At 43.4% G+C, this 22,524-nt stretch overlaps 1 protein-coding gene across 3 annotated transcripts in view; it reads right to left on the bottom strand.

The window, feature by feature from the left end:
* Positions 1 to 22,524, bottom strand: part of Sgpp2 (sphingosine-1-phosphate phosphatase 2) — a 103,479-nt gene that overhangs the window by 58,265 nt on the left and 22,690 nt on the right. For all 3 annotated transcript variants that reach the window (XM_074071836.1, XM_074071835.1, XM_074071838.1), the window contains exon 2: positions 1,661 to 1,819. In XM_074071836.1, the coding sequence (XP_073927937.1) occupies positions 1,661 to 1,819 (159 nt within the window). The remainder of the gene's footprint in view (positions 1 to 1,660; positions 1,820 to 22,524) is intronic.

Raw genomic sequence — 22,524 nt, 5'->3', positions numbered from 1 at the left:
GCACTCAAACATTGCTCTTTCCTTTCCCAGACAAAGCTTTTAACTACTCACTTTCTGACAAAACACTTGTCTACCTGCCTCAAACCGGCATCACTTTGACATGAGGAGCCCAAAGTGTGAAATAGCAACCAATAGTTGGTTGGACAATCAGAGAGTCCCCAACCACAGACTCCGATCAAGTCGAAGATCTTCTTGTCCTTCAGCCTCAGTGGGGATTACCTGGCCTTGTGCTGACTATGCATTTTGTAAGATATTCCCGGATGTTAAAAGTTCTTCATATCATCTGCCCACTCAACTACCATAAAATGAATTTTTTGGAGGAGGAGGGGCATAGATACAACATATAGTTATATTCGAACATGTTTTATATAATATATATGCATATATACACTAATCAGAAAAAAAAAAAGAAACTCAAGCATCATGGGTCTTTCAATTTTGAGAAGGAGGGCTTCTGGTTCCTTCTCTCTCCTGCCATCCCCTCCCCCGCAACAGCTCCAGCAGACTCAGAAGCAGCTTTAAGGGGAGAGGGGCAACTGGACCAACATCCAACATTCCCTTTAAGATTTGTAAGGTGTGTATGTTTTTGCAAATTCTTCAGTCATCCTACTTAAATAAATAAACTTATTTACTTATTTTTGATTATACTTTTAGACAAAAGCTACACTTCAGAAGAAGGCTGGGTGGGAAACAGGGATAAGGAAAGGAAAAATGGCTTGTACTTTTAGACAGAAAAGGACAACCTTCAGGAAGAATATATTAAATAAAGGTAAGCCCACACTGAAAAACTGAGGGACTTCATACGAAAAGCAGTTAAGATCCAGCAACTCTGGGCCCACTTTTCATCATGGTGGCTACAGCAGCCCAGATGGCTCCCTAGTGCCCCCCACCACCCTGTGTCCATCTAATGAATGACTCCCAGGAGACCCCTGTAACCCTCTCCTACCCTCCTTGCACAGGAGGGTGGTGTTGTACTTCTCTTCCCAGGCCAGGAAAACATCTGATGACCTCTAACCTAGTCCACTTATTTTACATCTGAGAAAAACAAAACCCAGGATGAGATGTTACTCAAGTTTGCCTAGTGTCTCTACACCTAACCACAAGCTTCTGAACTTGACTTTGGAGTAGAATACCGAGGCAGGGAAGCCATCTTGCCCCTAAAGCTTCCTCTGCCAGTTACATAACCTTTGACTCTGGAATTGGTTGGCCTTTCATTGGGGGTTTTGTGTATCACAGCTACGCCTGATACACTAGAAATTTCCTGTACAAGGACACCCTTGTAAGTTTTGATGTCTTGAATGTAAAAGAGTAGTTGCTTTCTACTGCTTTGAGTTATTAGTCAACAGCCTCCAGTGTTAGGTTCTGGTTAAGTTTTTACTAAAATGGCCTCTCAGGATCATGTATTTCATACTCCCACATGGGTTCTAGAAAGTTCTTTTTTTTTCTGCTCATCACTTCCCCCTTTAGTTTTATATACTGATGGGCAGAGGTACATCGAAGTACATGAAATCACAGGTCTGGTTTTAGATTGGGCACCAAATCCCACTCTATGTGGTTAAAAAAAAAAAAAAAAAGAACATATATAAAAGAACTCAGATACCAAAGCAGGCAGTGGTCTTAGAAGCAGCAGTAGCTAGCAAGCACTGATAAAAATACTTACAACCCATATCACGACAAGTCTTCTGGATAAGTAAGGATCAATGTTCCACTGAGTGAATGGCAGAAATGTGATGTAGAACACTTCTTGACCCAAAGCGGCTGAAAATCGGAACAGGTAGTAGTAGAAGTAGTTCTTCACAATGTACTTCTGCACGTAAGTCTGAAAGACAGAAGTTAAAAGGCTCTGTGAGTTCATTGGGCATGTGACTGGGGCAAGTTTGAAACACCCTTGCCTAAAACTGGTGGGGCTAGATCGCCAGCTCTTTCCTTAATGTATAGTGACCGTCCGTCTACCTTGCTGTTGAGAACCTGTCAGCCTCAATTTGTCCACTCAAGCATGGAAGACATTAGTTCTTTGTAAAATTGAGAAAGTAACATCGAAGGCAGAAGTAGCAGCCCAAGGAACATAGAAAAGCCAGTCTTTTTCCTTGTGTATACAGAAGGCTAGAAACCTGAGGGAGGCTGGTGTGTTAGGACCCTGCACAGGTTCTTGAATGTGGCGAACAGAACAAAGCCTCACTTAAAGATGTCCTTGCCTTGGTACCTAGAACCCGTGAATACATCACCTTATGTGGCAAAAGGGACTTTGCAAATACGATGACATGGGTGACCTTGAAATGGAACACCTGACTGGGCTCAGTGTAATCATAGGATCCTTAATAAGATGGAATAGAGAGGCAGAAATGTCAGTCAAAAAACAGTTTAAAGATGCAGTGCAGGTGGGTGTGAGAATGGAGAAAGCAGCCAACGAGTCAAGGGCCAGAATCTAATAAAAGCTTGAAAAAGCAAGGAAACAGATTCTCCCCTTGTGGTTCTGTAAAGAATATCTTGGTTTTAGCCAGTAAAATCCATTTCAGACTTCTGACTTCCACAGTTTTAAGAGAATATATTCCAGTGGTTTGAAATCACTAAGTTGTTGCGATATGCTACAATAGCAATAACAAATACGAAGATGGAAAAATCACTTGCCTATGGACTCCAGTTATTTTATTTTGTACTGGGGTTTGAACTTAGTACCTCTTTGGGCCACACCTTAGCCCTTTTTGCTTTATTTTTATTTTTCAGATAAAGTCTCAAGCTTTCATCTGGGCTAGCCTGGAACCATGATTCTCCTACTTCTACCTCCTGAGTAGCTGGGATTACAGGCATGCACCACAAGTAGCTTGTTTTTGAAATAGGGTTTTGCTAATTTGTTTTTTGTCAGGGCTGTCCTTGAATCTTGACCTTCCTATTTCTACCTTCTGAGTAGCTATGGTTACAGATGTGAGCTACCAAGTTTGGGCCTAGTTCACCATTTAAACCAGAGGAATAAAGTCACATCACCACAGAGATGGGTATAAGAAGTACAATGAGTTGCTCGTGGGCCCTGTTAGAATGCACTGGCTGTTTTGTCATCCTTCCCCTCCCAATTCTCCTAAAAATGGAGTGGGGGAGGAGACAAAAAGACCCAGGGATTTAAAATGGAGTGAGCAGACATGCTAAACCATTGTGAACACCTTACTTATTACATTAGTAATAAGTTAAAAACGAAAATATTGTTACCCTATTAACTGAATCAAAAAACTAGCTTTTAGGGAGAGAAACAGGGCCTAGACTGGCCTCAAACTCTTGATCCTCCTGCCTCAGCTTCCTGAGAGCTGGGATTAGGGTGCATACCACCACAGTGTGTTTAAAAGTAGATTTTAATGCTATTGAAAGTAGTCACAAACTTTGTAAAAGTAAAATGAAAATGAAGTGCTAATACTGAAAGGGGGAGGGGAAAGGCAGTACTGCAGCAGGGTGACTTTGCAAAGACCTTTGTAGGTATGGATTTTTGTTTTGTTTTAAACAAAGTCTGGGGAATTCAGAAGAAAAAAAAAAACTTGTTTGTTCTGTGAAATTTACCCCATGCCTGTGAGGTCCAGCACCTATGCTGGACACTAGGAAGGTTCAGAAGAGTCAAGTATAGTAGGGGCTCTTAGCTGGTGAGGGGTGTGAAAGAGAATAAATGGAATAAATGTCTAAAGAACCAATATTGTGCTTGAGGCCTTGGAAGAGCCAATGATACTTCTATATTGAAGGGATACAAGAGATGACCTTGGCACTGTAAGGTTATAACTAACTATACTCCAGGCTGCTGGCTGCCTCCCAAGCATGTTCTCGCAGAGGTTCTGGATTTCATTCTAGCCTTCCCCTCCCCCACCGAGCCTTGTGACACAGGGGAAAGTCACCAGTGCCTTCTGCTCCAGAAGTGGATCTGGATTCATCTAAACAAGTCATGGTAAGTTTGAGAATGCAGCCTGCAGCCATGCAGTGCAGTGGACCCCCCCAGAGATGGTTACTCGTGGTTGGGGGTGGGGGGGAGGGTGCATGGTATAAGCTGAAAGGGTGTCTCTTATCCCGGATGAAGTTTACTTCTAAGTTGAAGTACAGAGTATGACAACAGACTTATCCTAAATAGGAAAGACAATAATGTACAAAATGAGTCAAATAAAGAAGGCTATAGTTTTACCTCTATTTGCAAAATAAGGGTAAGAGGTAATAAATGTCACATGCGTTTCTGTCTCTAGAGCAGAATCGTGAACTTCCTGATGTAAGATCTAATCTCTGCAGACTCTGTTTTATAAACATACACCCAACAGGCCTGACCTTGACCATAACTATGTCAAGAGTCTGTTTTTACATAAGGGTTAATTATTTATATTCCTCAGCTAACAGGTATACTTGTAATCTCTCCTGCTTTGAAGATTATCAAAGAGAGATTTTGCAAAATTCTAACAAGGGACAGAGCTCTCACCTGTGTCATTTTGTGGTACCCAAGTGTTATATGACATTATAGATATTCAGTGACAATAATTTCCCTATGGTAGAGATTTTACTGTGACCAAGTTCAACATCTTAATCCTGGTAATAATTGAAGAGACCATGAAGGATGACAACAAACTGCTTCATTGTTACATATTCCTAACGAATTATCTTTAGACATGCTTTTACAATCTCTCAGGAATTCTCTTTTTAAGAGAATTAAATATTTTAAGAGAGTTAAAGACACTCTAAGCCGTTTTAGGGACAGAAGAGCCAAAGGTAAAATTTCAAATACCAGCATAGACATAGGACACTCAAAGGACTCCTTAGATGTCTCCGTATACATGATTAAATAGCTTGAGAACCAATATTAACCACCAAATGCTGGGATTATGGTACCCAAGTAAAGAGGGCAATCGTTGTCTTTTCACGAAAAGAACCTCAGTTTCCCCTGTAGGAAATCTCAGAGCTCGGGGCTTAGGAAACAAGAAGAATTTCATTTTGGGTGTATGCATTAGTCTCATGATGGGAGAAGCAGCAGGAGTTAGAGACAGAAATGGTGGGGAGAGTGGAATGCAGTGCAAGCCAGGGTAACAACTAAGAGAAGGGGACCCAAGTCCCAGACACTATTTCTAGGTTCCCTGCCTGGCCATAGACAAGGGGCTGATGGCCCAGCTTCTGAGGCAGTGTCTCTAGAGAACCTGCTCAGGAGAAAAGATTAGCCACTAATCTTTGAGATAAAAGAGGAGGAGAGCATGGACCACTTAGTGGATGGACAGCCACTCTTAAAATGCTTTGGAGGGGAGAGGAAAGTGTGTAGGCAGGTGAATGTAGTAGAAATATTTTGTACTCATGTATGAAAATGGAAAAGTGAGACCAGTTGAAACTATTCCAGGAATGGGGGAAAGGGAGATAAGGTAGAATGCTGGAGGGGTGAATTCAACTATGAAATATTCTAAGAACTTTGGTAAATGTCACAATGTGCCCCAGTTCAACAATCATATGATAAAAAAAGTGCTTTGGCAGCTCACCCTTTGTCTGACTTCTGAGCTGTGATTCCACCCCACCCCTGCTCACTTTAATAAGTTTGCTATGCCTGTTTCTGCTATTAAAAAAAAAAATCCAAATGCATCTTAGTATGCATTTCCTCTGTCACACAGCCAAATGAAGTGTCTGGTAAGCAAGGCATACAATGGAAATTACCCACATATCCATTATTTCTGACATTCTCATTAGTGTATCTCATTTATGGGTTTGTTTTCTTGAAAGTTTTTTTAAAAAAGTGTTTCCATAGGGTTTCTTGAGATCTTGGTCTGCTAACCCCATCTCCCCTATTTGGTCGTACACTCTCCAGATGCACATTCTGCTAAACTGAGGTGTCAGCACTTTAGCCGTTCCGCTGGAGGAGAGCTGCCCCAGTTTGAAGACACCAGTGTTCTGCAGGCTCTACAAGGTTGCCTTCAATGTGTGAGAATCAGGCAGGAGAGGGAGCTATCAGACTGACTGCACCACATAGAGCAAGTGGGGAGAAGTATGACTTCTTGACTCAGCTCTGCCACCAACACCTGAGCAGGGTTTGTTTTCTAAACTCATGCTGGGGAATCCTAGGTGCAAAGGAAATAGCCTGGGTCAGCGCCACTGATTCAGACAGCAGAGGGGCCAGTGTCCAGCAGACTTGGCAGCTGGCCTAGCCTTTGAGCTTCCAAAGGAGGAATGCAAAGAATAGCTTTCAGTCAAAACAATGTGTGACCTTGGGGAAAGTCTTGCCTTCCCTCAACAGCCTCAATTAGAAAAAATGCGAAGGATAGAGTAAGATTAGTTCAGTTGCTTCCTTTTTCTTTTTTCTGTTGAGCCAGGATCTTGCTGTGTATTCCAGGCTGGCCTTGATCTGTTGATCCTTCTGCCTCAGTTTCCCCAGTGCTGAGATTACAGGCGTGCCATATCATGCTTGGCCTCAATTGCTTTTTAATTGAAAAAAAAAACAACTGGGAAAAGTCTCATTAGATAAAATGTTGCCCCAGTGCCTGTTATATGACATGACTGAAAGTTTGTCCTAATTGGTGCAAAGTGAGGAAGGGCTGGGGAACCCCATCTCAGAATACAACTTCCACAGTCCTCAGCTGCATCTGTCAGGCCAGTTCAGCGGTCAGTTTGGAAACTGCTCACCTTAATTGCTCCCAGACCTAGATATCACCTTCCTGCAATTAATCTTTGGCTTTGAGCACAGAGGCTAGAAGTATTCCAACCTGGAGGTCTTTAAGGGATTTTTATCAAACTCTGGACCAACGTTGCTGCAAGGAAATATTACTTATCTCTATTTTTTTTACGTTAGAGCCATAAATATAAGTTATCTGCTGGAGGTCCAGTTCAAGCTACTCCACTATCTCAACACAGCCGGAAGGAGTTCACATCCGGGAAGATAGTCATCTGTGACTCAAAGAAGCCACTTTAATTAGAGGCAGTAGAAGAGCTCATTGAGAGATGAAATCTACACAGACTTGTTTTAAAATGACTTTAAGACCTAAAGCTCTATTACAAACAATATCCTTCATAATGGTTTGTCAAAGGACAAAAATTATAATTTAGTTTAAAGGTCTTAATTGGTTTTATTTTTTATTCTAGAGTCAGTCAACAGTTCATTCCATAAAACAGAAGGAATGTTCTGATATGCCCAGCAGAAGAGGTCAGTTTTTAGAAAGGAGATGGCTTCATTATCATGCCAGTTGAAACTGGTCTGTTTGGGGCATTTTGCTGTTCTTTTTCTAACCCTGATTTCTCAGAATGTCAGATAAACAACTGCTTTTCAGTTGTGACACATTAGCACAAGTGACTACATTTTGATTTTTACTCTGCTCTGCTGGACTCAGAGCAGGAGCTTCATCCAAAGCAAAGGCCTTCTGTAAATTTTATTTAACAGGCGTGGCTGCAGAGGAGGAGTTTTATAGATTAATGAGCAGGAAGCAAAAGGGTATGGAGTGGAGTGACCTGGAGAAAGAAAAGAGCTCAGGGAGAGGACAGGCCCTAGGGCCAGGTGGTTAGGACCCTGGGTGCAGGAGGCAAAGGGTCTCAGCTTGAAGCCAGGCTGCCCTACCTCTTTCTGCCTAAATAATATCACACCAATGATATGATCTCCTTGATCCTCAGTTTCCCCACCAAATGGGCATAATAACGGTATATGCCACATGACGATGCTGGGAGGATTAAGTGGGACGGGGTTGATGATGTATGTGAGGAACTCACATTGAAGCCTGGCAAATAAATTTCTCAGTAAGACCTAGCTGTTAGCTATGATGATGGTGGTGGTGATGGAGGACAGAGGCAGTGAGGGATTCTGGAAAGTGCTTCTCACTTCCAGTGTACACATGAACCATCTGGGTTCCTGTTAAAATGCAGTTCTCTGTGTGTGTATGGTACGAGGGTCTGACCTTGGGGCTTTACACTTGCTAGGTAGGCATTCTACCACGTCAGCCACTCCACCAGTCCTAAAATGCAGGTTTTAAGGCAACTGAGCTGCCTCAGGGCTGAGAAAGCTAAGGGGCTCCCTCTAATGCTGCCATGTTGGTGGCCCAAGGGCCACTCTTTGAGTAGTAAGGAGCAAGGGCACCCTAGTGAAGGATTTTAAACCACAAAAATGAGGCTTTCATATTTAGTCCTCAGAGTTACAGGAAGCAACAGCTGGAGTTAAGCATAAGATATTGCGACCAAAGCTATAGCTGAAAATACGGGTGACAAACCAGAATGGCACCATTGGTAAAGTCCATGTGGGGTCCTACAACAGCCCAACTGAGTTTAGATAGGCACCTGAACCACAGAAGGTACAAAGGGAAGAGCACATACAGTACAGGCCCCACTCAGATAGCAGTCTCATCAAACAACCCAGCTAATTAGCAGAATAAAATGAGGCATCTCAGGGGCTCCTGGCCTTGATTTGGGAGAGGTTTACAGACATTCCTGAATGACAAATCCCCAATTAGTTAAGCAGTCATGAAGTTTGAAAAGAATTCCTACCCTCTCAGGACATCATGATACAGAAAAACAAGCCTCATTTCTCTAAAAAGGACTTTTGTCCCACTGTCAGAATCCTGGCTTAGAAAGGAAGTTCTCAGATCTCTGCAGGAAGGAACATCTGTCATTATGGCCTCTACCAAAATGGTAGGCAACGTTTAATTTTACATTAACTTAAAAAAAAAAAAAGAGACAAGTATCATATTAAGATCAATGACTTTAGAAATTCTAATCTTTTTATTTTTTTTTTTTAACCCAACCTGGCTGGGAAATTCTTTTCTAGCTACATCTTGAATAAAATACAACACACATTCAACCTAGATAGGCCAGCATGTTATTCCCATTAGCTCATGAAGGCCATCCTTTTTGTCACATGCTGACCTAAGATCATTCTCAAGTTAGGTAACTTCAGACACTTTGAATTGTGGGAGGAGATGGGAATCAGCCTATGGCCTCAGATAGACACTTAGGGAGACAAGGGCTCCTTGGTAAAATTCCTCCTAAAGTCAGAGTGGTGTCTCCAAAGACAGGAGATTAAGGACTAAAACTGTACTTGGCTGAGTTTGATGACTGTCATACTCTGTATATTTTCAGCGAGGATTTCTATCTATCACTTAGGGATCAGGAAGGGCAAATCTAAGGAATGTGACACCTCTCTCAACAGAACCTATACTTTACAAGGCTTCGGTCCCCTCCCTCTTTCTAAGAGACTAGGCTTTAACAGAATGTCCTTACACACCACAGAGATGGAATATTTGTAAAATAAACTCTCTCTCCACGCTATTATAAGACACCAAGTAGCATGTGAATATACCAGGTGCAAACCCAGCAGGCTCATCATTAAAACTAACTGGAAATGGCAAATCTCTTCCAAAGAGAGACCATGCTTCCGTGGACCACTTGTTTACACTTCAGTGATGGGAGATGGACAATACACAAATTCATTTTATTTAGCAATAAGTGCTATGAAGACAGCAAAGCAGGCTACCATGCTTCAGAGTGAGTTACCTGTGTCCAGGGATGCTCTCCAAGTGGGAGCCAGGTAAGTTGAGCCCTGGCTCTGTTGGGACTTATGAGTCAGAGACAGAACCCTTAGTAAAAGGTCCCCAAGCCGGAAGCACCTGTGTGTGCTGGGACATGGCAAGTGTGAAAAAGAAAGATAGTGATGAAGTGAGGGGCAGAAGCTAGATCAAGACAAGACTTGAGATTCAGGCTGGGAGAGGCAGTAAATTGCCGAAGGGGTTTAAAAATGAGTGGGACTTAATTTTCTCTGGTGAGACTAAAACTCGTTTTGCCTGGAAGTAGTAGGGTGAACCCCTGCTTTAATTCTTTTATTTTAATTATTATTTTTTATGTTTGATGGAGAGGACTGAGGATATAGCTCAGTGGTAGACAGCCCGCTTAGCATGAAACTTGAGTTCAATCTCCAGGACCAAAAAAAGTAAGTAAATTAAAAGAAGAATAAATTAAATTAAAAACCATCATTAGCCATATTGAACTTAGAAGCCACTGGGACAAAGACATGTCACTTTTACCACGAAGCATACATGTGCTATCCCAAAGTCACAACTCTGTGTACTATTATGCTCCCACCCCTTTTGATTACCCTTATATTTTTTAAGATTAGAAAATCAAGACTTTCCAACCTATACAGAAAATTGGTAATTACTAAGAAAGATCGACGTTGTCCCTTGAAGGGGAAAACAGAAGGAACGAGAATGTGCAAAGGTTTCTTCTTTCATCTTTGAGTCCAGCTAGAATTACAAACTGAGCAACCTAACTGATGTCTGCTCTGAGCTCAAGCTCGGGTGGTTAAAATTTCAGGATGGTGAGACTGAAAGTCAATAGAATGGATGGATGACTTCTGCGAAGAACAGTCTGAAAGGGAACTCTAATCACTTGCGTCTGCTTCGTTGCATTTGAAGGGATCCTAGGTCTGGGCTAAGAATAGGAGGACTGAGCCTAGCATGTTGTATGTGACTGTGGACTGTGAGTTGTAGCCTTTTGCACAAGCTCAGCATGGGTTTCCTCCACAGTCCATCAGTTCTCAGCTCATCCTCTGAAAGTCTGATATCTTCTCTCAGTTTTCCTCAAGGGCCAGAGTTTATGTGGGGTGTCATCAGGAAGGGTCAACCAGTACTATTGAGGGGAATTCTCAGCATTGTGAGACAGTGGGCCACAGGGCCCAGGATGGTCCACCTGAATCTAGAATTGGGGCTTGAGGCTACACAAAACACTGCTTCACCACTGCTTTTAAAACTTTGAGCCTGAAACACTCAGCGTTTGCTTAGGAAGCAAGTCTAAGGACAGGACAGGGAGAGGGATGGAGGTGAGCATCTCCAGAGGACAAAAATCACAGGCTTCAGAAACCAGAGACCTGGGTCTCAGCTACAGATTTCCCTCCACATACCAGAAGGGCAACAGGAGGTGACACAGAGAACAGAAATAACCACTGCCATTTTTAAAGGGAGGGAGAGAGAGAGACAGAGAGAGAGAGAGAGCCAGCTGCCTTTCAATTCCCAAAATGTCTTAAGAACTGAACTGTTTTTCAAAACATTTTGGATCCGCTAAAACCCAAAACACATTGCACCAAACATTCTTCCATTTAATTGTTAAGCCCTCATGTGCTCAGGGGGATTTTTGCTGCAGATGTTTCTAATTCGTTTATATTAACTTATCAAAATGACATTTGGAAGAGCTGTATGATGTTCAAGAGGGAGTCTTATAAACTTGGGTTCATTAGTTCTAATCCAGGAATTCCACCTCACCCCCCACCTGACCCCAAGGCACACACACACACAACGCAGAACATGGAAGAGTTGGTTCAGTCTCTTCTAACCTGCCAGCATGCCCCTGGGCGTCTGAATTTCCTTTAAGAATTTTTTCCCCCAGTGCTAGGCATCAAACCCAAGGCTCCCAAGGCAAGAGTTCACCATTGAGCTCAATCCCAGTCCTCAGAAACTTCTTTCCTTCCTTCCTTCCTCCCTCCTTTCTTCCTTCCTTCATCCCTCCCTCCCTCCCTCCCTCCTTCCATTCCTCCCTTTATCCCTCCCTCCCTTCCTCCTTCCTTCCTCCCTCCCTCCTTCTTTCCTTCCTTCCTCCCTTCTTTCCTTCTCTCTCTTCCTTTCTCTTTCTTTCTCCTTCATTCTTTCTTCCCTCCTTCTCTCTTTCCTTTTTTTTTTTTTCCAAATTAAAGATAGAATCTGGCTATGTAGCCAGGCTGGCCTCAAACTCATGATTCTCCTCCTTCAGCCTCCTAACCACTGGGACTATAGGTATGCCACCACGCTGGCTTCAGTTCTCAAAAACATTTTCTAAAGCCTTAAAAGAAAGTTATTTAGGCATGTATAAGGTGTTCTACTTGATAATCTTTTCCATGCAAAAATGTGAAAAATAAAATATTTTCATCAAAACCAAACCTGAAGTCTGACTAACTTGCCACTGAAAATCTGAAGGTTTCTCCTGCTTCCTTCCTTCTTGTTTATTTGGGCTAAATGGGTACAGAATTTTTAGCCTGGCATTTTTTTTTTTTAAACAAGACTGTCCTGTGAGGAGATGCGTCACAGAGAAGGATAAAGCATGAAGGCTCCTCTGTGTGACCCCCTTGCCATTTCTTACATCCAGCTCTCCACTTTCTAAGCTCTAAAGGAGCCCAGGATGGCCAAGACAGTTATTTGGGAATGGTTATCCCTTCTTGATCCAACCCACTCCCTGGAGTGACTGCCACCATGTGGCAGTGGACATCTGTGCTCAGGCAACGGATGGGAGGGACACAGGGGAGATGGGAGGATATTTTACCCAGAGGGTCTTAGTTTTCCATGTACCTCCTGCATTGTGTCCACATGAAAAATTCTTACGACATTCCATCAATTTCTGACACATTTTCAAGTTGTACTTCCCCACTGGAAGGCTATGTCTGAGGAAGTTTAAAGCCACTTGTCACAAAAATAAACTCAGGAAGGCCTTTGAAAATGTGTGCCCACACATGAAAGAACACTGGGAGCACCGTGCTGGGTCAGAACAGTGTTCCTCTCACCCAGTCCCCTGCTGGCCCTCTGATTTCTTTGTGTTCAATGAATTTCTTTAACTTTATTTTTTGAGTTAAAGTTTTGGGATTTTTTTTTTATGATCACCACTTTTTTTTTTGCTTTCTGATTAACACATTTCTCGAGACCACCAGAAAGTTCAAAAACGATATAAAAACAAAACCCAAATCACCATTCTCCTGCCCCTCAGACTCAACCTCCCTGAATAATCCTGCTGGTCTTCTCCCAGTGTGATGGAATGTATTCTAGCAAAATTGTGATCACACCAAATCTTAAATTTTATAGTTTTTATAACAATGTGAATATCTTTCTAGGTCCATGAATGTTATTTTATTTCCTTCTTTATTCACTGGCAGTATTGGGGTTTGAACTCAGGGCTTTGTGCTTGCTAGGTAAGCGCTTTACTATCTGAGCCATGCCTCCATCACTGAATGTTATTTCAGATCATGGTTTTGGCTTTTTGGCTTTTTTCATTCTACTTTCACTGAGTTCCATCTTCCCCTCATCGTTTCTCTTAGCAGATCAAGAGCTGACGGGCAGCAAAGTGTCCCCCAGATGATCAGTGGTCACATAGGCACAAATCTTGTCATCTAAGAACCTTTCTGCTCCAGTTCCCTCCCTGCCTGCTTGCTGGGGAGCATGGGGACACCATTCCCACAGGTGTTGCTACCTTGCTCGATACTTCCCCTGACGGATGAGCAACCACACTGACGGTGTTCTCTGGGGTAACCAGAACCAACTCTCTTCCATGCTTTTCCCTTCCCTTCTCTCTTCATTTTCCTTTCCTTTTCTTCTCTCCTCTATTCTGCTCCTCCTCCTTCTTCTTTTTGGAGTCAGGTTCTCACTGTGTAGTCCAGGCTGGCCTCAAAGTTGAGCTTCTTCTGCCTCAACCTCTTAAATGCTGGGATTACTGGTGCACTCCACACCTCCAGCTCTCTCTCTTCCATGCTTTGCAAAAGCTTCAGGGGTACATTTTAAGGCTGCCTGAAGTCCATGGTTCAGAGACACATGGGAAAGAAATAAAGAAGGACTTGGGGATGGGCATGGCCCATGTGTTACTGTGCTGAGGTAGACCATCTGCATCCGTCTCACAGTAGGTAAAGGCAAGTCCTCTCTAGTTTGAAAGTACTGGGGTCTGTACATGAGCCAGCAGCCTACTTCTCTGCTCCAGCCTCTGGCTGAGATAAATGGATATAAACAGAACCTTTCTGGGTGTGGCCACCAACCTTGGGCCCAATTCCAGACCTGCTTGGCAGCTCTGCGAAAGTCTAAGCTTCCTCACCTGTATGTCAGGTTTGCAGCTCCAGCTTCCTTAACCAAGTCATTTGGAAGAGGAAATGAAGCCACATATGTGAACTATATAAAAGGTAAGAAAATGTCAGAAGGATTTCAAGTTATAGCAAAATACAGAAAAGAGAAAGAAGCTAAGAAAATTAATCCAAGAAAAAAGATCATGGAAGAAGAAGAGGTATCAGAAAGAGAAAGAGAAGGGGAACATTCTAACTGCAAGGAACAGAATGAACAGAGGCATGGTAGCTGCATGGCACAGCATTCCTGGAACAGAACATGGTGTAGCTGGGGTGTAAGGAATTTGTAAGCAGAGATGTAGTCAGTAAGCCTAGTAGGAGAGACCAGAGTCAGAGAGAGGCGTCTTGACAGCCATAGCTAAAAGGTTGGATTTAACATGTGGGCAGAGGGGAGCTCCTGAAGGTGCTTGAGCCAGGAAGTGACATGATCAGAGATGTGCTACTCGGGATGGCCACCACTGGTACTCGAATTCTTGTCTCTTCTCCGTGACTTTCTTTTTCAGATTCAAATGTGCCTTAAGGAGAAATCACAGAAATGCTGCCACACACCCGTGAAGCTCGACCACTTCTTATGCTTTGTTCTTATAGGGATACCACACAACGTGGCTTCTGGCGTCCACAGTCCGGCAGACCCCTGCAAGCCTCTGTAGGCTCCATTCCACATCTGAAATCAAAGCTGGAGCTCAGGGAGCCTTGCGGGCCATCCTGGAAGATGAACAGAGCTTGGTTTCTGTCCTTGGCCTTGGCTTTGACATGTGGGAGCCAATGATGCAGTTATTTAGCAAGAAACCACAGAAACAAAAACAATTTGATGAAACCCAGAGAAAGTGAGGCTTTCTTTCATGGATGGCAACTGGATTGCCACAGGCTGTCCACCGACCAACCCTGAATACACCCAGAGGCCTTGGGTTTCAACTCTGCTCTGTCACCAAACACCACGTGTTTTGCATTCCTCCTCTGTAAACAGGGACTGCGGTTCCTGTACCTACGGAAACAGAGCTCCTCCAACGCATCACCACGTGGAGAATGTGGTTCTCATTTCTTTTCACAAGAAGACCATTTCCAGAAAACACTGTGTGACCTGAGCCGATGACCCCGATGTGTCAGAGATGGTCAGAGAAACATGGTTTTGCAGCCTTGATAAGCAAGGAAACCAGATCACATTAAGCTATCTGCAGTACATCTGCTCATACAAGGATGACGATAAATCAGGAAGGTCATGTGGAAGACCAAGGGGGCAAAAAAGGGTTTGGAGTTCTTATGGTCCTCATTTCTGAATGATGGACACAGGTCCAAGTATGCAAAGCCCCTGCCACCACCTAAGTCTCTCTCTCTCTCTCTCACACACACACACACACACACACTGCCTTCCACACCATAGTGGGAATCTAAAATACCAAGGCAGTTCTAAATCTCCTTGACAGAACGTCTGAAATGGAGCTGCTCTGGTTAAAATAACATTGTCAATATCATCTATGTCCAGACCAGCACTGTGGACGTTACTTAGAGAACCAGAATCTCAGGCCCCACCCAGATCTGCAGAATCCCGGGAATTTTAACTAGGCTCCCCGGCAGTTCTCCTGTGCATTGAGAGTCGATCACCTACCTCTGTTCAGAACACAATTAAAACACTGGAACATCTCAAGACTTCCTATCCTATCCATGAATGTACACATGCAGAAGGAGCTACTTTTTATTTTTTTGCAGTGCGGGGCCTAAACCTCACACACCTGAGTCAAGTTCTCCTCCACTGAGCTGCACGTGTAGTCCTAGAGAAGTTAGGCAGAAGCACCTGTGGAGAAGAGCAAGGATGTAGATGGGTGGCGCCCAGGGCTGTGTCGAGAAAGGGAATGACTCCTATGGTACACGTTCTAAAATTGATTGTGATGATGGTTGGTTTCCATCCCCACGACTAGACTAACAACCTTTTAAGTGGATGAGTGCATCACATTGAATTCTATCTCAACAGTGCCAAAAATACAAAACCTCAGATATGCCAAACTGAAAAGTTCTCACTGTAAAAGAGACCATCTACACAACCAGATCTTTTTCATTTGTTCTGAGAAGGGTCTTGCTGTGTAACCCAGGCTAGCCTTGAACTCTTGATCCTCCTACCTCAGTCTCTCAAGTCCTGCTGGGATTACAGTATGCACCACCACGCTTGGGCTTCAGAACCATATCTTCAAGGGCAGCTCTGACAAGTGACTGCTCTGCTGTCTCAGTCGGAGGAGGTGTATGGAGAATGGTGAGAGTTGTTTCCACCAAGAGGCTCTGAGATGGCATTGGCTCCAAAAACAGAAGAGACGCAGCACTACCGTAGGGAACAACAGCATTGTACCAGTGGACACTACCCTAGAGTTGAGGCCTGGCTGAGGGACAGCTGCTCTTGGGACATAGAGGGCCTGGACACATGCGCTGGGCATCTTTGCACTGTCCTAGATGGGCACCAGGCTCCCCCTCATCCGCCATGTTCCCACATGGAACTCGTCACAGCCTGAGAAGCTGCAAACCTAGCTTCGGGTCACAGAAAGATAGGAATGTCAAGGTAGGAAGCCAAAGTATATTGTAGCCAATCGTTAGCCGCTTAATCAAAGAACTGAAATATTTTGACCTATGGGATCTCAGGCTTCGCTTGTGTACTGGCCCTACAACCTGCAGTTTTAGAGGTCAGCCTGATAGCTATTTTCTTCTCAGTTTATCAAACAAAAAGTGAGTATTTTTGGATTTCTCCTTCATATGCTATATTTTATACACACATATAAATTATTCATTAAAGGCCATCTCATCTTTTTATAACTTCATACATAATAAATACCAAGGATTTATTTTTGTTCCAAAGCAGTAGAGGAAGTTTTAGGACAAGAAGCATTTTACATGTGTTTGACTCCATGTATGCCTCATACATGGTAGTTTAAAAAAAAACAACAGGAAGTGAAGAACAATGGGGAAAAAACACTCAATATTTTACCACATTAATAGCGTTTAAGGGTCCGCCCCCAGTACTTTTATTCTTCTAAAGAACTGAAGAGCGAATCTCTAGAAAAAAACACAGGTCTCTGGAGATGGCTTTTTAATAACAGGAACAACTTAAATGAACTTTGGGGAGAGGGAAGAGGTTAACTGTAAGAGTTGAAAGATCTTTCATAGCTCTTTGATTCTTCTTAACTAATAATTTGGTGACAGGACCCAGAAGGGGCAATTTTGTTCTTGTCGTCACTTGCAACCCATAACTTGAGCAGGAGAACAGACTTACTTTTGTGCCCTCTCAGAGTATTCTGCTCTGGGGTTATTTTTACTCTCTCTGAGTTGTGAGGCCATGGTCATGCCCGCAACTTGTCTCTCTCTGCTCATGAGCAAAGATACCACTTGTGTTCATGTAACCACATGTGTCTCCAGAACATGCCATCCCATCCCTCCTGCCTCTTGTCATCTGGATTCCTTGTGGGAGCTCTCTGGCTGTTTCTTTGTAGTGAGGATTAAATTTAAATACAACAATTTGTCTAGCACATGCTTCAAAATTTCAATCATTTCAAAGCTGAGTTGGCTGGGGAGATACGGAAAATGGTCTTAGATAAGACTGGATTTGCATGTTGGCATTGAGCTGCACTGCTCAATATGGCAGCCACCTGTGACTATTAAGTTTAATTCATCAATCAAAAAATCCAGTTTCTCTGTTAAACTGGTCTTGTTTCAAGTGTTCAAAAGCTACTGGCTACCGATTCAGACAGCCAGCCAGAATGGAGAACAAGTCCATGGTCACAAAAAAGTTCTATTGGATGTGTTGAAAGTCAGACATTTATGTTTTCTTTCTGGTTCCATTCAAGCCTGCTTTTTCTCACTCTGTCATTGGTACCATGATTTCTTATACTTTACTTTTTTTTTTTGCAACTAAAAGTCATTTGTTGTTTTTTTTTTTTTTTGAGAGGGTCTCCCTAGCTGAACAGTTAGTTTCCCAGGCTGGCCTGGAAGTCGAGAGCCTCCTGCCTCAACCTCCTCTTAGTGTTGGGATTACAGACATCACTATGCATAACCCAGTTATTCTTTTACTTGTTTGTCTGTTTTTTTTTAGCCAGGGTCTTACTATGTAGCCCAGAACTGGCCTTGAGCTCAAGATTCTCCTGCCTTAGCTTCTCGAATGCTGGGACTACAGGCACAAGCCACCCCTGGTTTACCATTTATTCTAAATTCTACACATAGATACAGTTACTGTTATATCACAGAATTGTGCATTTCAAAAGGGCACATTTTATGATATGTGAATTATATGTCATTTAAAAAAATAAAGCCTAATTGTTTAACTATCAAGTACTTATTTCATAAACACTTTTTCAAGTATCATGCATAGTGCCCCAAATGACTTGATTCAAATGTAAATCTGAGAGGACCAATTCATTTGGGAAAACAAACAACCTCCACCCTCTAATGCCTTCCAGTTGCGCTCAGAATAAAGTCCAAATGCAGAATCACGGTCAAGGGCTTGGTTTCTGACCCCACTCTCCTACCACTCTGCTCACCTCCTCTCTCAGGCTCCAGTTAGCCTAACCCTCTATTAATCTTTACTTCTCAAAAAGCGTGAGCCTACTCCACCCACATGGCTGCTCTGAGCCTGCTCTCTGCCCTCTTCTCCTCTCTGAGATGACTTTTCTCAAACATCTCCCCATGGAGGCGCCTCCTCTGCCCACCTCTTCCATCACCCTGCTTTAGCTTCTTCATTCCTATATCCCACCTGAACTTCTCTTCTTCCTGACCCTGTAAGTTTGTCCAAGCTGGACAGCAAGCTCCCTGAAGACAGGGGACCTTGGTCACCTTGTTCCTACAGAATTTCTGCTGGAATCCAGCACAGTGGCCATTCGTTGTTCTGCTCACCACACAGTAAGCACCCAATAAGCACTTGTAGCATGAGGAGACAGATTGCTGAGGGGTGGGCCTGCCATCAGCACTTCGGGTTGGAAGGTAGTCATGAGGGAGAAGGGGGCTTGACTATCCAGCGAGCTCCAGAAGATACACACACCCCCCACCCTGATTCCTAGAATCAGGAGCGAGGCCTAAATTGGTCTACTTGTAAAAACCTTCACCTTGTAGTCAATTGTCTCATTTTCTGATGTGGCAACAAGGCTCAGAATTCTGAGTTTATAGCTAGTCCAGCAAAACACCAGCTTGTCAAGTCTAAAGCCTGGTGCTCAACTCTGCAGAAACAAGTCTGTGTGAGCTTGGGACCCTCCATTATACCATATCTATAAAACCTCTGTGTTCCCATGGAGGGAAATCTACTCTGAACCACGAATTTGGAACAGTCTTTCATGACAGCTCACTTCACATTGTTCACAAAGTAGAGTGATGTTAGCCCTGAACTCCTTCCTCTCCTACATGGTCCTGGGACCAAGATTCCTACCCTGGCAGAGAAATGCAGCACATTTCACCTTGGCTGCTCTTCTCCAGAACCCAGCCCAGGTGGGTTACCACTGGACATCAGCAGCATGTACAGTGTCACCAAGGCTGTTGAGGTTATCATCCCCTTACCTTCTGTGAAAACCCACCAGGTTCACCTGTCTTTATCTGTAGGTACTGGCAAGAAAAAGAGAAAAATTTCTCATCTGTAATGGCCCCAAAGACAAGAAGTAAAAACAGTCCCATTTTCTGGATGTTTGCCAAAGACCTCCTTGTTACAGAGGAAAATTAACAGTTAACAGAACAGAAGAATCACAAAATGTATCTGCTCTTTGGAAGTCAACCAGATAGGCTGTAGCACCCTCATCAAGAGAGGTAGATGAGTGCTATGATAAAGAACTTGGATTTCAATCCTTGTTCACCATTCACTAGTTATGTGACCCTGGACAAGTGAATTCATCTCTCTGGTCCTCAGCTACAGAAAATAAAGTTTCTATGGAGTTGAGAAAATTAAATGCATCAATGCCTGTGAAGCGTGCAACGAGGGCCTAACATATGGAAAGAGCTGAGCCAGAGAGCTGGAGGTGTGGCTGAAGTGGTAGAGCATCTACCTACAAACACAAGGCCCTAAGTTCAAATCCCAGTACCACCAAAAAAATAAGTCTTTGAGCTAGAAGGTGCTCAGCAAAAGTAAATTGTTGACCATAACAACGATGGCTGCTCCACACCAGCCACCAGTCACTAAACAGGTGGAGAGAGGGTTTCCATATATCCCTGCTGCCATGAACATGAAAACAACTCAAAACTTATACCTTATCATTTTTTCCTCTCTTTCATTGAAGACTTTTATTTTTACCTTGTCTACTATATTGCCCTGTAATGCTCTCCATCTGAAAATAGACCATGACCAATAAGAAAGTGTAGCAAGAGGATTGTGCACCTTGATGAGAAAGGGCCATCATGTGTGGAGAGAGCTGTGGTCACAGGGCAGCCAGGATGCAGCACACCAGCCCCTCAGACTGCTCTATAGTTTCTCAGACAGCCCCATGGAATGGAGTGTGTGCATGGGGGGGGGGATATTCAGACTCCTTGTGCACATCAAAAGAATTCTTAGTGTCATGCATGGTCACAGGTGCTTTCTGAATGATCAATGTGACCTTCAAGGTATTCACCATCAGTGGGGTAAGGATTAGTTTATACATTTTGTGGGGGAGGGGGCAAGGTCACAGAAAAATATGTAAGTTAATCATTTCACAAGGTGGCACTTTTTTCCCCCAGAGGATGGATTTCATAGGAAATCTGAAAATTGTGTCTGGAAACTTCTGTTTCAGTGGACAGTTTTGTTTTATTAAAAGTCTCTGACTCCAGCTTCCCTCCTCCCCTCTGTTCTCCTTAGCATGTGTTTATTCATTTGCTACTTTTTTTTTTTTAATGAAAAGTGAAGAAAGGGAGGGAGGGTAGAGATGTAATTCCAATTAATTAAAAGAGTAAGAATTCTGTGGCTGGAGGCATGGCTCAAGAGGTACAGTGCTTGCCTAGCAAGTGTGAAGCTCTGAGTTCAAACCCCAGTGCTGCAAAAGAAAAAAAAATGTAGTACATATTTGGTCAAATACATTTTCTATGTTGTAAAGGAAAAACATAAGGAGCCTGATATTTATAAATGAATATGGAGCAAACCTTAAATGCTGGAAGGAAGGAAGGCGGGGTGGGAGGGAAGGAACGAAAGAAGAGACGAAAGGGAAGGAAGGGAAGGAAGGAAGGAAGGAAGAAAGGAAGAAAAGAAGACATTTGCTACCCTAATTACGCAGAGCTCTCAAAACTAGAGAAGTACTTCCCTCAGGGTTTGAGTTCTAGGACAAATGGGAAAAGCCAGGAAGAGAGATCCTTATCTCTTCTTATGTCTCTTTTCCCTCTTCCTCCCCCGACCTCCACCCCATTGGGAATCTGTCAGCCTGGCCCGCCTGTGGCAGTAATTGTTTTATTCTCAGCTATGCCCAGTGAATTTGTGGGAACTGGTAACCTTAACTGAGTGCAAGACAGGGAAAGATGAGAAGAGAAGGCTGGTCTCCACAGATGCTTAGGGCACTGCTAAAAGAGCTTGGAGGGGTGAAAGCCGGGACTCTGCCTGGGAAGGGCAGAGTCTTGGAGGCCTGGTACAGATGAGTGATGGATGCTGTCCAGGCCGTTGCTGACGTCATCCCCACCTCCAGGGCGTGGCTGCCTAGTAAGTAACTCAGAGTGCTTCCTTTCGCTCAGAGGCAGAGAGCTCCAGCAATACAGGAGACAGCTCAGTCTGTATTTTATATTCATATTTTTCTTAAGTGGACAAATGGTTATTTTCAGGCTGAAGCATATGAGAAATTAACAGATTCTGATTACTGGTGACCTGCAAATGGCAATTTCTTATGGTCAGTCCACAAACGCAGAGGTTTTCATTTTAAAAGAGGAATTCTGCTGCCCATAGCCATATTACAACTGGGTCAGATTCTCATCCTCCCTTAGTCTAGGTGACCTCACAGATTGGAGGTGACAAAAAGCAGTCTGCACATTGAATAATGGTCCACAATGCTATACTCACTGTGGCACATACATAACCACCCAGCTTTTAAAAAACTAGTTGCTATACACTATATACATGTATGGAAATATCACAATGAAAATCCTTATTTGGTACAATTAACACATGCTAACAAAAATGACAGAGAAAACATGTTAAGGTGAAAAATCAGTTGCCAAAATTTTAAAACTCCTCAGATTACATGCTCCCCTTGAAATTGCATTCTGGCTGCAGCTCACATTCCCACAGGACGCGTGACAAGAATTGGCTGATGCGAGGAACAGCTTTGCCTTTTGCTTGAATTATTTATTTTGCAACAGGGTCTTGCTAGGTAGCCTAGGCTGGCCTAGAACTCAAGATCCTCCTGCATCAGATTCCAGAGTGCTTGGACTGCAGGTATGTACTACCATGCCCGCACACCAGGGGCACATGCCGAGACAGGGGTGTAGCCCAGTGGAAGAGTACCTGCCTAGCATGCATGAAGTCCTAGGTTCCATCCCCAGCACTGAAACAAAAATGGGGCATATGCAACCCACATTCTTCAAAGATTTAAACTTGATCAGTTTTGTTTTCACCCAGCCCAGGGGTGCTTTACAAGTCCTAGGTGTCAGCTACATCATTGGGTTTGCCTGTCTTCACCCCAAAATATCAAAAAGTGGATATTCTGCCAAGTTCCCTGGGCACCAGCCTCCCCCTAGTCTTTAGCAAAGGTTCATTTGATTACAAGGACCATCTGGGTAGAAGGGGGAAGAGACAAGACGGAGTGCTGCTGGGAGAG

This window comes from Castor canadensis, chromosome 4, assembly GCF_047511655.1.
Source record: "Castor canadensis chromosome 4, mCasCan1.hap1v2, whole genome shotgun sequence".
Lineage (NCBI taxonomy): Eukaryota > Metazoa > Chordata > Mammalia > Rodentia > Castoridae > Castor > Castor canadensis.
Note: the sequence above shows the minus strand (reverse complement) of the source record. Positions and strands in the feature narration are given on the sequence as shown.